General features: G+C 51.8%; 1 protein-coding gene and 1 pseudogene across 1 annotated transcript in view; both read right to left on the bottom strand.

Annotated features, from left to right (window-relative positions):
• Positions 1-10,011: 10,011 nt before the first annotated feature.
• On the bottom strand, positions 10,012-10,751 carry LOC144255482 (small ribosomal subunit protein eS1 pseudogene; annotated as a pseudogene).
• A 326-nt stretch (positions 10,752-11,077) lies between these two features.
• Positions 11,078-14,665, bottom strand: part of Arid3b (AT-rich interaction domain 3B) — a 47,580-nt gene continuing 43,992 nt past the window's right edge. The window contains exon 9 of the mRNA XM_026387799.2: positions 11,078-13,548. Coding sequence (XP_026243584.1) covers positions 13,388-13,548 — 161 coding nt within the window. The 3' untranslated portion in view covers positions 11,078-13,387. The remainder of the gene's footprint in view (positions 13,549-14,665) is intronic.

Here is a 14,665-nt window from a genome sequence, read left to right as displayed (position 1 = left end):
GTGACCCAGTTTCTCAGCCAATAGCTAACCTCCTGGATCCACTGCTTCCTAAAGGCCTGGATGACCCTCAGGACCCAGTTGACAACCCATCCTCTTGTGCCTTCCTGCTCTCTAGCATTCTGCAACTGCTTCCCCAGTTCTCTTACTGCTTTAAGCTCTGAAGTCATCAGCAGCTGGGGAGGAAAGGTAGTATGTCTCAGGCCAGCACATCTGGAGCCTGTAGTAATAGATAAGAGCTGAGTAGGTCCCCAGAGCCTTGGGCCACAAGTTCCTTGTATTTAAGCCAGTGTTCAGACTCATTCTGGCTGGCAGCAGGGCCCTTGGTTGGAGTCTGTCTGCTTTATCAGAGGCTGCAGACTCTACCCTGCCTGGTGGGGATAGGGAGGCTGGACCAGCCCTCCCCAGGGGCTCCATGCTGCCTTTAGCATCCCCCCACCCAGAAGGTGGAATTCTTCCTGGGCCACCTGGAGCAGAAGAGGCACCAGCTGTGGGGATCCCAAGGACAGGAGGAGTGGAAAAAGCCAGACCAGGTCATAGAAGACAAGTGAGGGATGGAGAGTCATGTGGGCAGGAATTGAGTGTCAGAAGAAAGGCAGACATGCCCTTCTGACCCCAGGATCTTACTACTGTAGACAGAGGTGGAAAAGGCTCAGCCGAATTTGGACCATATGTGCTCCTTGTTGCAGAGCCCAGCCTAGGGACCTCTGGGGTCGAGATAATAGCAGAGCCTCTCCAAGTGGGTGTATGGAACACTTGCCCTACTGTACTTTCAACCCTGCCCTATACTTTACTCTCTGATCTTCATTCTGGGAGCAGTAGGTGGAGAAGGAGGGCAATGTGAGGGCTTCTGTCCAGCCTGTCAGGGATCCCCCCAGCACTTGAGAAGACCCCGAGACCATCTGGCTAGATGGAGAATCTGAGACCAGCGGGTAGGGAAGAGCTTGTTTGGGGCCATAACTTGAATTGGAGTGAGGCCCCTGCCACAATATGTCTCTTGGAGGCACCAGGGGTCTACCAAGACCACCTAGTGTGTTGAGGCTGGGAGGAGGTACCAGAATCCTATACTGTTTACTGGAGTCACTGGGGCCAGGCCTGCAGATCCAGGAGCAGAGCTGGGATGAGGACCAGGTGCTTCAGGGTTTAGAATCTCCCTGGGGGCTGCTGAGACCCCTGATCAAGCTCAAGATATAGCCCTCCTGCAAGAGCAGCTGCTGATTCTCATTCAGGTCACTACAGTGGGCAGGAGCAGCCCCATGTGGTTGACAGAGACAAGGGAGGCTGGCCCTGTTGCTGGGGGACTCTGAGGTTGAGCAAGGGGTTCTAGGGACATGGTAGAAAAAAGGGTGACTAGAAAGACAGACTGGGGTAGGGCTTCCACACAGCGCAACTCGAAGCGCAGTGCACCGGGGAAGTCTGCATAGCTGGCACTCATGGCTGGTGTGCAGCCTGGAACGAGTCCATAGTCAACACCTGGTGGTGTGGAGATGCCTCTGAAGGTTGGGTGGTCATACGAGGACTTCTGGAAGAGTTCCAGAAGAGGACCAAAGGTAGTCTAGAAGGGAGGGACTCTAGGTAAAGGTCTGGGTCAAGGCTGAGTCCATCCTGACAGAGGCTGAGCCACCACTCCGGTTAGGCAGGGTCTTTCAAGTAACCATGAGATTCTCAGAAGATCTGAGCTGGAGCCACTAATGACTAGGGACTTTCTCAGAGCAGCTAGAGCAGCTGCAGGGGGAGCAGAAGGTGTTGGGGGGCCATATGCAGGCCTTAGAGACAGACATGCCTGGCTACTTGGGGAGATGTTCGTGCTGCCAGCAGCTCTGTGGGTTGATAGCACTAGGCCAGGAGGCCTGGTAGGTGGCTACTTAGGCCCATCCCTGGGTTTAAGCTAGGCCAAGATGGGTGCCCTGGTCTTACATTGGGTGAAATGACTGTTGGCAGGAGCTGGGCCAGTCTCTGTTATGGTTTGGATCGGGGAAGGGTCCAGAGCCCCAAACCTGAAATCACACAGCCAGAGCTCAACTCTCTTCTCTGTATGAGTGCTCTTTATTGTCCCAGTCTGGCTCTTTTGGGTTTAGGGTGGCCAGGGAGCCCTGAAAAAGGCCTTTCTGCCCTACCCCTCTTCCCCACAAGACATGGTGAGGACATCTAACTTGCAGAGAAATCATTGAAACACAATGGGGTAGGGTGATCTGAAGTCCGTGCTATACCTAGACTGCTCCATTTCTCTCAGCACACTCCAGGTCCTGGAGGTGCTAGTTTTCTTCAGGAAAGAACTTGAGAAGCAAGAATCATGTCCTGGGCTTCGTGAGGAGGTGGCTGAGTATTGGAAGGCTTGCTGGTACATGTGGCAGTTGCCCTGAAATTTAAAGAGGAAGAACTGCAGAGACTCCAGAGACAGAGTAGGCCTGGCAGATGGATTATCTCCCAGTTCTGAAAGCTACAAGTTCACATCAAAGTGTCACAGGGCAGGGCTAGCTCCTCTTGAGGGCTGTGAGAAGGATCTGTTCCAGGCCCCTCCCCTAGCTCCTGGTGGTTCCTGGGAATGGTTGATATTCCTGAGCTTGTATGTGACTCATCCTGGTCTCTGCCTTCATCTCTGCATGGCATTCTCCGAGTGTGAGTCTGTCTGTAATCACGTTCCCTTTTTATAAGGACCCCAGTCACACTGAATTAACTCCTAGTCTCATGACCTCATTTTAGCCTGTTTACCTGTGTAAAGATTCTATCTTCAAATAAGTTCATATTCAGAAGTCTCGGGGACTTCCACATCTTTTTTTTTTTTTGAGGGGGGTGCAGGTGGACACAATTTAGCCCACAACATCTCTTATCTTGCTTCCTGCTACTTTCCTGTTGGGCATCTTGGGTATGACTTGGGACCCAGCTGCTCTCATATTATTTTGCTCCTCCTGTGACCCCAGGACTTTCACACAGCAGCAGAGAGTCCAGAATGTGTGTAGGAGGAAGACTCATGAGCAGCAGGTGGGGCAATGCTCAGGAAGCCTCCAGCACCTCCTCCAAATCCTGGCTGAAGTTGAGGCAGGCAGGGGCCAGGTTGGACCCTGCCAAATCCAAGACTCTATGGGAGTGCCTGTGGGTATGAGAGGAAAGGGGGTACTGTCAGATGGGGACACAATCTGTCCCCTCACGGCTCCTACCTGGCCAGCCACAGAAGGAGGACACAGACTCCGGAGAAGGAGAATGACCAGATGGCTGCTGGGATTGAGAAGTGTGAGATGGGGTGAGGAAGAACTCATGTGGGATCAGGGCCCCCAGTGAACACTTCCTGAAGACACTAAAGCCCCCTCCCAAATCTGAAATCAGGGGCCTAGTGCAAAATAGTGGGAGGCCCAGGCTCTGCCATAGTCACCAGTCCCTTCTCCTCCTAGGGCCTTAGCTTCCTCATCTGTATAATGGGTCCCTACACTGATCTCTATAGTGCCTGGGGTTTAGGTCCCGCCGTGTAGGGCCTTTGGGGTGCAGTAGGTCATCTCTTCACAAATGGACCCCAAGCTGAAACCGATGCTGTGGGCAGGAGCAGCATTTCAGCTGCTGCTAGCACTGAAATTTAATATCAACTGCTAGTGTCAAGTATTGGGTGTCCCCAGGTCATCCTGGCCTGATCCTGACCCCACCCAAGGTACAGGGACCTGAGAATCTGAATAATCCAGCCAACCAGAAGGAAGGGAAGTCACTCCTGAAGCAGCCCAGATGCTCTCAAGTCCTCACCATCTGTCCTTTACCCACAGGGACAGGCCCCAGGCCAACCCCAGGAGTCTGCGAGTGGAAGTGGAAAGTGGGCCCCACCCAACCTCCGGTGGAAGTTTGGCTTCTCTCTGGGGACCACACTGGCATTTCCCCTGAGTGAGTGCTGGCTGAGCCCACTCCCTCAGGCTGTGAGTGTGGCGGAACTTTTCCTGGGCCCATCATGAAGTAGGGTTTCTACCAACATCCAGATGGAGGTTCCTGTCTCAGTTCTGCCAGACTGGCCCAGTGGCTGTGCCTAAGCCCCTTGTCTCCAAGGCTTAGGATCCCATCTATACATTGGGAGCTGCACTGAAGGGATTCCAAGCAGTTTTAACATTCAGAGACCCTATTGCCCTATTCAATGTACTCACTGGGTTACTGTCCCAGGGTTACAGTCTCCCCAGCTCCAGAGAACTGGGCTTGTGTCTCCACACATCAATCTACTGACTTTGGTTGGACTAACGATATTTAGAATGGTGGTGGTGCCTGGGATGGTGGCACACCCCGTAATCCCAGCTACTCAAGAGGGTGAGGCAGAAGGATTACAAGTTTAAGGCCAGCCTCAGAAATTTAGCAAGACCCTGTTCAAAATAAAACTTTGTAAAAAGGGAAGGGATGTTGCTCAGAGGTAGGACATCCTGGGTTCAATCCCCAGTACTACAAAAGAAAGGGAGGAGGACTGGGGATGTGGCTCAAGCGGTAGCGCGCTCGCCTGGCATGCGTGCGGCCCGGGTTCGATCCTCAGCACCACATACAAACAAAGATGTTGTGTCCGCCGAAAACTAAAAAATAAATAAATAATTTAAAAAAAAAAAAAAAAAAAAAAAAAAAGAAAGGGAGGAGAAACCAAGGAAGGAAAGAAGGAAGGAAGTTGCCTTCCCAAAGGTCAAGCTGGCAACAAGGGCTGAGGGTGGGGCCTCCTAGGCAGAGGATGCAGCTTTGGTCTCTCTTTGCCCTCTAAAGACACATTGGGCCCCTGTTTCCAGGAATCTGAAAGAGCTGAGCTCAAGACTACCTGGAGGAGGGAAGGTAGGGCCTGGGCCCAAAAGGAAGGGGATAGGGTGGGGTAACTGTCTTGTGGGACCCAGGAGTCAGCATAGAGATGTCTCCATTAAGGGCCAAGGGTTGAGCAGGTTGAGCCTAGACTCATCCTTGGCCCAGAAACACAGGCTGTCATGGCTTCACACTTTCTCAGAGGTGACCCTGGGAAGGGGCTAGACTCTTACTCCTTGGCAGGAAGTTCTCACTAATCTCCACGAAGCAAGTGCACTAAGGACCCAGGCTGTGTGGGTCCAGCCCTATGCACTGAGACCCTGTGCAGGGAGACAGGGCAGGACCTAGAAATAGAGGACTACCTGGAAACCTGGGCTCTGGGCAGCACTATGTACACAGGGAATATTGAAGGACTGTCACCCATGGATACTTTGGGACTCAGATGTAAAAGGAAAGAGTTAATTAAGTGAAGCACAGAGGGTTTGGGGCAAGCACTCTAGATCTTTAGTTACCTGTACAATTTGGAAATTAGTCATTTTGCTCTCTCTCCCAGTACTGTTCCATCAGCGCTGTACCTGATGCTCCTATTATGGCCCCTTCTTTGGGGGAAAGGCATAGTCTTAAGAGAATGGGGCTGCAGATCCAGGATGTGGCTATATCCTTGGGGAAGGACCAAATTAAAATGAGAGTCAACCCTGCTGCTCTCTGGCCCAGACTTCCTGCAAGAGGTGGGCATGGAGCTAGCTCAGATGTGGACTGAGCTCCACAAGGTCTAGGATATGCTACAAGTTGGAGACTTTTAGCTAGAGGCTCAACAGTGGGTGCCAGAAGCTGCTCAGCGCCAGATACTCAACAGCAGTACTCCAATTCAGCATGGCCCAGCCCTGCAGAGTCCTACAGGCTTCCCCAGGTCCAATCTTTGGTGCCCAGCTAGCCATCACCTTCCCTTCCCCACACTGGGTCAGTCAAGATCCTGCCAAGACCCTGAGAGTGGGCTCACTACCTCTCTCCCAGCTCCAGTTGGCTCCCTGAGCAGCTAGGGCCTCTGGGGAGGAGATGGTGGAAAAATGAGGTCACAGGGCAGGGGTGTGGGATACTGCTTTCCATCATGGAGCATTTGGCAGGCCTTATAATCCCTCCTCTTTGTTACAGGATTGGAAACACAAGTCTTCTCATGCCCTCAGGAGGAAGGGTGGGGCTAGGGCAGCAGGTATGGGGGTGTGCTGCTGGACCTGGGCCCCACGTCTCTCCTAACATGTCTTCTTTCTCCCTGATGAGGGATACAGGGAAGAAGCTAGAGGGCAGGCAGGTGGGTTCTGAGGGTGCAGGGAGTCAGGACATCTAGGTTCCTGGGCCTGGGTGTCAGCTGGAGGAGGGTGGTCTTCAGACCACTGCACAATCCTATGCTGCACTGTGTGTCGCTTACCTGCTTGCCTTTGCTAAGTCTGCTTCCTCATCTCTAAAATGGGAACGACAGTCCCTGCATATAGGATTGATATGAGGATTGCACAGGACAGTATGTTTGTGCCTGGTTCAGGGCTTATTTTCCTGGTCCCCTATTTCCCCGCTACCTGGGGTCCAGGTGGGTTGAGCTGGAACTAAAGCCATAGAGCTGTGCACACATACCTATGACCCATAAGTTTGAGTCACAAAGTCCCTTTTGCCCAGTGTGCAATGATCAAGCCTTCATTTGCCTTCTTACTAAACTCAGAAACAGGACATTGCTGTGATCAGCTGCTCAGGATCACCAATGTGACACAGACACTGAGTGGAGGCAGTGTTTGCTTGTGCTTGGAAGCTATTCCACTATGAGGTCTTCAGCTTTGAGGGCTGTGGGGAGGAGCTCCATGGGGCAGGGCTCCTGTCTCTGATCCAGCTCCTCTTCAGGCACCTTAGGAAAAGAGTCAGGGCCACTGAAGGGCACTGGAAGGCTCCAGCCAATTAAAAACCCCTGCAGGTTGCATTTATAGCCCTCCAAAGAGGCAAGAGTGATCCCTCCTTGTGGGACCCAGGTCTAGTTCCTTTGTGCCTTGGTCTCCCCATTGACAACTTCGAGGGAAAATAGAAGGCTGGGAGGGTCCTTCCAGCAGGAGCTTGGCTGGCCTCCCTCTTTCTGGCAGAGCCAGAGCTACCCCATGCCTAGAGGCTACAGCCTCTTAGTACCACGTGGAGTCTGCCTCTACTCATCTGTCTCAGATTCCAGCTCCAGCCTCTGAGCCACAGGGAAGAGGAGCACCTGAGAACAGCCGGGAGCCAGGGGACATACCCAGGCAACATGGAGACCATGGCCCAGTGCACCAGGGTACAGATTCACAGCCTCTTAGTGCAGCTCAAGAGATTGAAGTCAGTCCCTGGCCCACAGCCAGTAAGCGGGTAGTCCTGGCAGTAGAGGGACTGAATTGAGAGGTCTTGAAGAGCCAAGAGTGCGCAGGGATTCCTCAGGGAGGAGCAGGCTCCTGTGTTTGTGTCTGTCAGGGTTTGTGCTAGGCAGCTGCAGTCAGAGGTCTCCCTATCAGAAACCTCTCCCTGTCCCCGCCTACCTATGGGACTGAAATGTCCATATTGGCACAATGTTAAGATTTCTGACTTTCAAATAAGGCCACTTGGCCCTTTCCCAGGGCATTCTGTGGCTAGGAATAGAGCTGGGAGAGGAGTGGCCACTGGGGGTACTAGTGTCCTTGTAGGGCATCATTGGTACAGTGCCATCAATGTGCCCACCAGCACCCCCTTGGTCTTACTGCTGAAGGCCTTGGGCACTGGGCTTCAGACATTTTGGTGAGTTATTCACTTATGCCTCAGATCACATCACAATTACCATTTCACAGACAGGGAGAGAAGGGCAGTGACTTGCCCTAGGTCACACGGCAAAACAACAGCCAAGTCCCTAGCCCCCTAACCTGTCCCAGAAAGGCGTTTTCTTCTATCATACTTCATATTCTGAGCTTGATAGCACGACTGTCCTCAATAGCCACAGGCAAGTTTGGCTTAGGCTGTGTCTCTCCTTCAAGGTCATCTGGCTACTCTTCTTTACCTGAACTCCTCTCCCATTCTGCTTTGCGATTCCTCCCCTATAGAACTCTTGTCAGCCAGGCTCCATACCCAGAACCCTCCTTCCATCTACTCTAGACTGAAGTAGCATTGTGAGGATGAGGCTTCATGCCACCCTGTCCTTCTTTTCTGGGGTTTCCAAGATGCCAACCCAGATTCACATGATTGCTCCAAGGCTGGGTATCGAGCCCAACTGGCCATGTGGGCCCCTGCCTGGATCACTGATTGGAGCAGGGCTAGTCCCTCTTGGGCTGAAGACCAGACACATAAAACTTGGGACCTATCAGTTGTCCTGGTTTTCACCATGTGGAAAGAGCTGGATTTCAGTGACAGTAAATGGAGAAAGTGGAATTGGGATGAAGAAATTATAGTTCATCCAAGGGGGTCTCATGCATGGAGAAGACAGACATCCCCAGTGCTGCTCCCAACTAGCCTTCTGCCTCCCCCTTCAGTCCTCTAGCCTCATATAGCCCCAACTCCTGTATGTCTCCCTGACACACAGAGGACCCACCCCCAGTGAAGGGAAGGCCAGGGGCTTGTCAAAGATCACCTACCCTTCTATCCCTTTGGATATATATATTGAGATGGGGCTTCATTATGTTCCTTGGGCTGACCTTAAACTCCTGGGTTCAAACGATGCTCCAGCCTCAGCTTCCCGAGTACTGGGACTACTCCTGTGTGCCCCAGCGCTCAGCCCCTCTTGGCCTTGTCTATCTTGGATCCCTAACTCCTGTGGAAGGCCAACCACCAGCTGGGTACCCTCCCCCTGCTCTTCCTATTCTGGCTACTCCTTTGTTTCCTCTTCCCAGCAGTAATCCCAAACCTCCTTTCATAAGCCCCTCAGACACCATTTCCCCTTTCCTTCATGGCAATGACCTCCACTCCCATTTCAGAGACCTGGTAGCCTTCTTTTCCTGCAGGCAGAGGGGTAGCCTTCTTTTCCTGCAGGCAGAGGGGTAGCCTTAGGGGGTTTCCCCTTTTCTGTCATGGCAATTAGGCTAAAGTCATTCTAGGCTTCACCACTGTGCCCTCAGCCCTCAGCTCCCAGGGAGTGTGGTCTAATCCTGGTAGACAGGTGATAGTGTGGCCTGATGAGGGTAGTTGGGAAAGCTTTTTTTGGAGCTGCCACCCAGTGACCTCTGGCTGGGGGCAGCATGGCACAGTGGAGACCAGGGGACAAAAAGTCTTGGGTGCTCTTCCTCTGTCTGGTTAGCATGCTGGCTGGCCCCTTCTTCTCCCGGAAAGGAAGCACATCAGGCAGAGTTTAAGGGGAGCTGCTTCAAGCACTTTTTTTTTGTATGTGGCGCTGGTGATCAAACCCAGGGCCTTGAATGTGCTAGGCAAGTGCTCTACCACGGAACTATACCCCCAGCCCTTTTGAGATGAGGTCTTCGCTAAGTTGCCCAGGCTAGCCTCAAGCTTGGGATTCTCCTGCCACAGCACCCGAGTTGCTAGGATTATAGATATCTTACTTCACCTGGCTTGGAAGAGCCTTTCTAAACCTGAACTCTGGTTAAAACACAGCCTCTGATTCTCAGAAGATGGTACCCAAATCTTTTAGTCTGGAGTCTTATCTTTTCCCAATCCCCCACCACTCCCACCCCTCTGACCCTTGGCACTGGCTAGTCTAACACCAGATTCTCTGATGCCACTGCATTTCCACACCCATCAGTTCCCTGCTGGAAGGGCTCTTCCTAAACATCTCTAGCTGGCTCTTCCACATATAATGGCACTTCCTGGGAAGACCTCCAGAGATTCCCAGGTGAGTTGCTCCAGCTTCCACCTTTTATGTTGTATGTTTGTATGTACGTATGTCTATATATCATATATGATGAACGCTCATAAAAAATGGATCCAAAAATTTTTTTTATTCACGTGATTTAAATGGTTTAATTTAAATTGGGTAAACAGCTGTTGAGGATTGTTTTAATATGTGAACAAAAAAGGAGGTTAACAGATCTGTTTGTTTACTTTCACCTTTCCTTTTCATTATATTTAATAGTTCTGTTCAAGATAAGGTACATTGTTAAGAAAATTGTTTTCTTTTAGTGCCTTCTGGAATGTTACATAATTTTTTCTTTAGCCATTATTGCCAGAATTCCTATCTTCATCCCAGTGCCGGTGAAGACAAAGATAAAACCAATCTACAGCTTCTGCAATAGCCATCACTGAACTGCTTGCAGAACTTGCCTGGACTATGTATCACTTGTATGCATTGTGAACTCACTTGTATGCATTGTGAATATCTGTTGGTGCAGCGACTTGTGGTAGTGTTGGGGTATTTTTGCTGATGGTGTCATCGGTGGTACAATTTTTCCAAAAGGAGCCATCAATTGACTTGGTGTATCTTCCTCCCTTCTGCTTGTCATGGTCGTTCAGCTAAAATTTGAGGGCCAACAGAGGTGAGGCAAAGAACCTCACCCCCCCCCCTGCTGGTAGTACAAAGACCTATCCACAGGTGTGACTGTATGCTGGACCGGTAGTCAATGATGGGTAAGATCCAATTGCAATGGAAGTTGGTCAGGCAGTTTTTTCCCTGAACATCCTCAGTAATTAGCTTGAACTTCCTAAACGCAACTTCATCATTCTGCAGATCAACAAGACTCACTTCAAATACCCGACCCTTGAGGCCATCAGAAGCAATTTTGGTTCCCTGGGTCCTGGTGACTAATGTTTTTCCAATATTTCTTATATTGAACATTGCCGGTGCTTTCACATCATACCAATCTTTCTTAGAAAATGGATCAACCACTTCTTGGCTCCCTTCTTGCCGCCTTTTGTAAGGCGCTTGTTCTTGCCTACTGTCATGGTGCTGCTCAGAGAGCCAAAAGGACCTGTCCACTGTCGACTGTTCATATAGAGTCCGTGTTATACCACATCCCAAAGAACAAGTCTTTGTCTAGATGCTGTGTCTTTTCCCTTGGCATCTCATCTAGCAGTTCAGCAGGAGCATGCTAAGCTAAAGAGGTGATCCCCTGGCCCTATGCCTGTCAGGACAATGAGGTAACCCTAATGGAATCAGCTTTGATGACTACCCAATGATAGAGTACACTGCTAAAACAGCCGATAACCTGAGAGTAGATGCTCTGGGGATGAAAGGTGAGCAGTGCAGGGGAGAAGGTTCAGAGAAGCCAGGGGACCAGAGAAGCAGCTCCCTTGCTCCCTTTTCACTCTGAAGGACCTCACACCGTGCAAGAGTCACTCAAAGCAACAGAGAGACCTGCTTGTGAAGAGGTAGAGTTTTATTGAAATATAAACATTCAAGAACATGTAAGATAGAAAATAACCACAACATATAGACACTTGCTGCAAGAGGATGTCTGAGGTATTTATTCACTGCCTAGGCTACCCATGTGCTATCACATTTTTCCTGGTTAAAATACATATAAGATGGGAAAGGGGAGGGGACAGAGTTGCTCTGGCCAACTGCCTCCCATGTGGCCTTCAAGGACTGAACCTCCAGGGAAAGCTCTGCTTGGGCCAGAGCGTGGATGCTGGGGCACCAGCTAGTGCCTCTACTCTCACACTTTCTGGCTGAGCCCCTGCTGCTGGCCTTAGGAAAGAGTGAGGGCACTCGGAGGGACAGATCAGCATGATGCCTGAGGAAAGGGAAAGGGTTCAATGCCAGAAAAACCCAGTGCACTGACCCTGCATCTTCTGGGTGGGAAGAGTCCATTCTTTTGTGACCAAACCCTGAGAAAGATACGTTGGCCAAATGTCTGAGACTCTCTCAAGTGGGCCCAGAATCAGCCACCTGGGCTTCTCACTGGCACCAGATTCCAGATGCCCTTCTCTGCCCACACCTGGCATGTGCCTGGCGGGAGAGGCTTCTGAGGCCAGAGGGGCTGCCCCCAGGGGATGGGCTGTGCCCATGTGTATGAGTAAATGTGTGCGAAAATATGCGAATGTGTGTAAATGTGAGAATGCATGTGTGTACATGTGTGAACACGTGTGTGCACACATGCACAGATGTGTGGAAGGCCGGGGGAGGGAGGAGGAGATGCAGGTCAGCAGAGCGGCTGCTTACCAGGTTGAGGTATGTCTTGCGTGCAAGCTTTTGATTTCCCTTTCTTTCCCTAGATAGGACCAAGTATAGGCCATGCTGTGATCTCCACTGCCACCACCCAGGGAGTTCTTGTGGGTGGTGTTCCAGTGAACTCTTTTGGCCGAGAGGCGAGCCTTGTGCAAGCATCACGCCTTCTTTACCACACAGGAGCAGCGGGAGCCAAGAGAAGAGAAGGAGCTCTCTCAGCATTTCCTCGTTCCCTGGGTAGCTTGGCCACCAGCAGGGCCCACAGCCACCTACCTCATGTCCTGAGGTGGGAATGCTGAGTGAGGAGAGATGTCCTGCCCTACCCTGTCAGCTGGAGCAGAGGGCGGCAGAACACAGGAGTCAAGGCCCTCTTCAGAAGCAGCCAGCAAGAGTGGGCCTCTCCATCTGCCCCTCCCTCCCACCACAGTGATCCCTGAGTCATCCCACCTGCTCCCGCCTGGCCTGTGGGCTGGGGCCCGGGCAGGGCTGGAGGGGCTGGCTACTGAGCCAGGGCTGGCTACTGAGCCTCATCTGGCTGGGGTGATCCGCTCTCATTTCTTTGGTGCTACAACAACAGCAACAACAATAACAATTTAAAAATAAAAAACAAAAAGTCAGCAAAACACATATAAAAAAGATTTCAGAGATGCAAATACTTCCTGAAGAATCAAACATCAACAATTACAAATCTGAGGTATTTCAGTGAACCTGACATCAGCACATCTGGGGCTAATGGGGCTCAGATGGCCCCAAGAGACGATGACAGGAGCCAGGGACAAATGGGTTGTCTTGGGAGTGCTGGCCAACAAGGGCAAGTGGGGAGCCTGAGGTTTGGGAGGGTCAGAATAGGATCCGTATGAAGTGGGTGCCAGGGCCTAGGCAGCCTAAGCTCTGCTTCTCTTCAGCAGCTGCCTGGAGGCCCTGGGACTGAAGTCTGTTCTCACGTGCTCTTTCTCAGGCCCTTTAAAAGGGGATATAGGATCCTGAGTACTGATTCATGACTTGGATTTGAGGGACCCACCCTCTAGGAACCAAACAGTAGGCTAGGTGGGCTGGGAGGGCCCCATCCCATGCTCTGCAGACAAGAGCCAGGAAGGCACGCTCTTGGCTCCTAGCAGCACCACAAGGGATTTTAAAACTGGGGGACTGGGTCAAGGAAGAGAGCAGTGGAGTTGGGGTGATGGTAGAAGGCAGGGAAAAGGAAATAAATTAAAGGGGAAGGGATATGGAGGGCCTCCAGCCCTGTGTCGGCTTTCAGATTGTCGATACACTGTGACCCGGGATGGGAGGTGGCCGGGGAACCCTAGAGAAAGCTGGACACCCAGACCTCTGCCCAGTTCTCCAGGTCAATCCCTGATTGGACAACGCTGACCTGTCCCACCCTCTAGCCTCTCCCTGTCCCCAGAGAACAGCAGGACCTGAAAGGAGCCTGGACAGACGGTCATGTCCAAACTCTCAACGTCTGGCCAAATGGTGTTTGATGTGGGCTCCATGAGATGAGGTAACTTCTGTGCATCAACTTCCTTCACTCTCGGCAGGAGTAGGGAGTGGGGAGCTGGGTGCTGCCCGTCAGAGGGACCAGCTGGTGGAGGGCTCTGCACTGGGGGTGCCCCGTGATGAGGTAGGACTTGGTGAGCAGTGAGAGCTGCTGCTGCTGGCACTGCTGCCAATGCTCTGGGGAGCAGAGCCTGCAATGAGGTGGACCACTGGTTTCTGGGCAAACAGCACACCTAGGGTGGGGAGGAGAAACAGTGTGGGCTGAAGAGACAGCGGACTCAGTTCAACAAGGACTGACTGACTGCAGGTCTAACCCTAAGTATGCTCTGTTCTCCATACAATGCAGGGTGCCAACAGAAGCCCAGACACTGTCCTGCCTTCCTGTGCTCACACACTGCTAAGGGGACAGAGAAGAAACAGTAACTTCGCTAGAACATTACAAATGCTCTGAGACCAGTGTAGCCAGTGTTGTGGGAACACTGGAGAGGGTTTGGAGAGCAAGGGAGGGTAGGATGTAAAGGATCCAGCAGGAGAGTGAGCCTGGACTACTGGAAGCGGGAAAAGTGGCCAACTGAAGAAAAGCATGGCCAGAGAATCTGAGACACAGACACACCAGGGAGAGGTGCAAACTGACAAGGGCTGGTTGAAGTGTGTGGGACAACCAAGGGGTAGTGATGGCCAGGGCTATAGCAGATGGGGTTGGAAAGATGCTCAGGCAAGGTGGTGTGGTTTGCAAGGGCCATGGAGGCCCTGAAAATTTTGGGCAGGAGAGGGATATCAGAGTATTCTTTGGGGAGTGAGAGGAACCTGGGTGAGAGAGGAGGGGAGGCCTCCAGGGACTCTACTTTAGTGGTGCCAGCAAGGACAGGGGAGGAGCTGGAGAAGAGAAAAGCACTAGGAGGGTGGGGAAAGGCCCTATGCTGGTGGTAGGTAGCCCACCAGAGACCTACAGCATGGGGCCTGTATGGTGGTGCAGCAGAACAGAAGCATTCAAACAGGCAAAGCCCTGGGAAAGCACCTCCAGTTGTTTGTTGTTGTTTTTGGAAGTGGAGATTTAATCCAGGGGTGCTTTAGCACAGAGCTTCATCCCCAGCCCTTTTTATTTTCTCAGACAGGGTGTCACTAAGATTACAGGTATGCACCATCACAACCAGCTACACCCCCAGTTTTGATAGAAGGTGCAGCTGTAGGGTTTTAAAGCCTCTGTACTGGATGCCTCTCCAGGCTGGCTGACACTCTTTTACATCCTGGGTAAAACAGGCAAGTGACACCTAGCCCAGGCCTTGTGGCCCCTAATGATAGTTGTACTTACCAACACTCAGCTGGACTTGTTCCCAAGGTGGTCCCTAA

Source organism: Urocitellus parryii, chromosome 6 (assembly GCF_045843805.1).
Source record: "Urocitellus parryii isolate mUroPar1 chromosome 6, mUroPar1.hap1, whole genome shotgun sequence".
Lineage (NCBI taxonomy): Eukaryota > Metazoa > Chordata > Mammalia > Rodentia > Sciuridae > Urocitellus > Urocitellus parryii.
The sequence above is the reverse complement of the archived record's forward strand: the minus strand, read 5'-3'. Positions and strand labels throughout refer to the sequence as shown.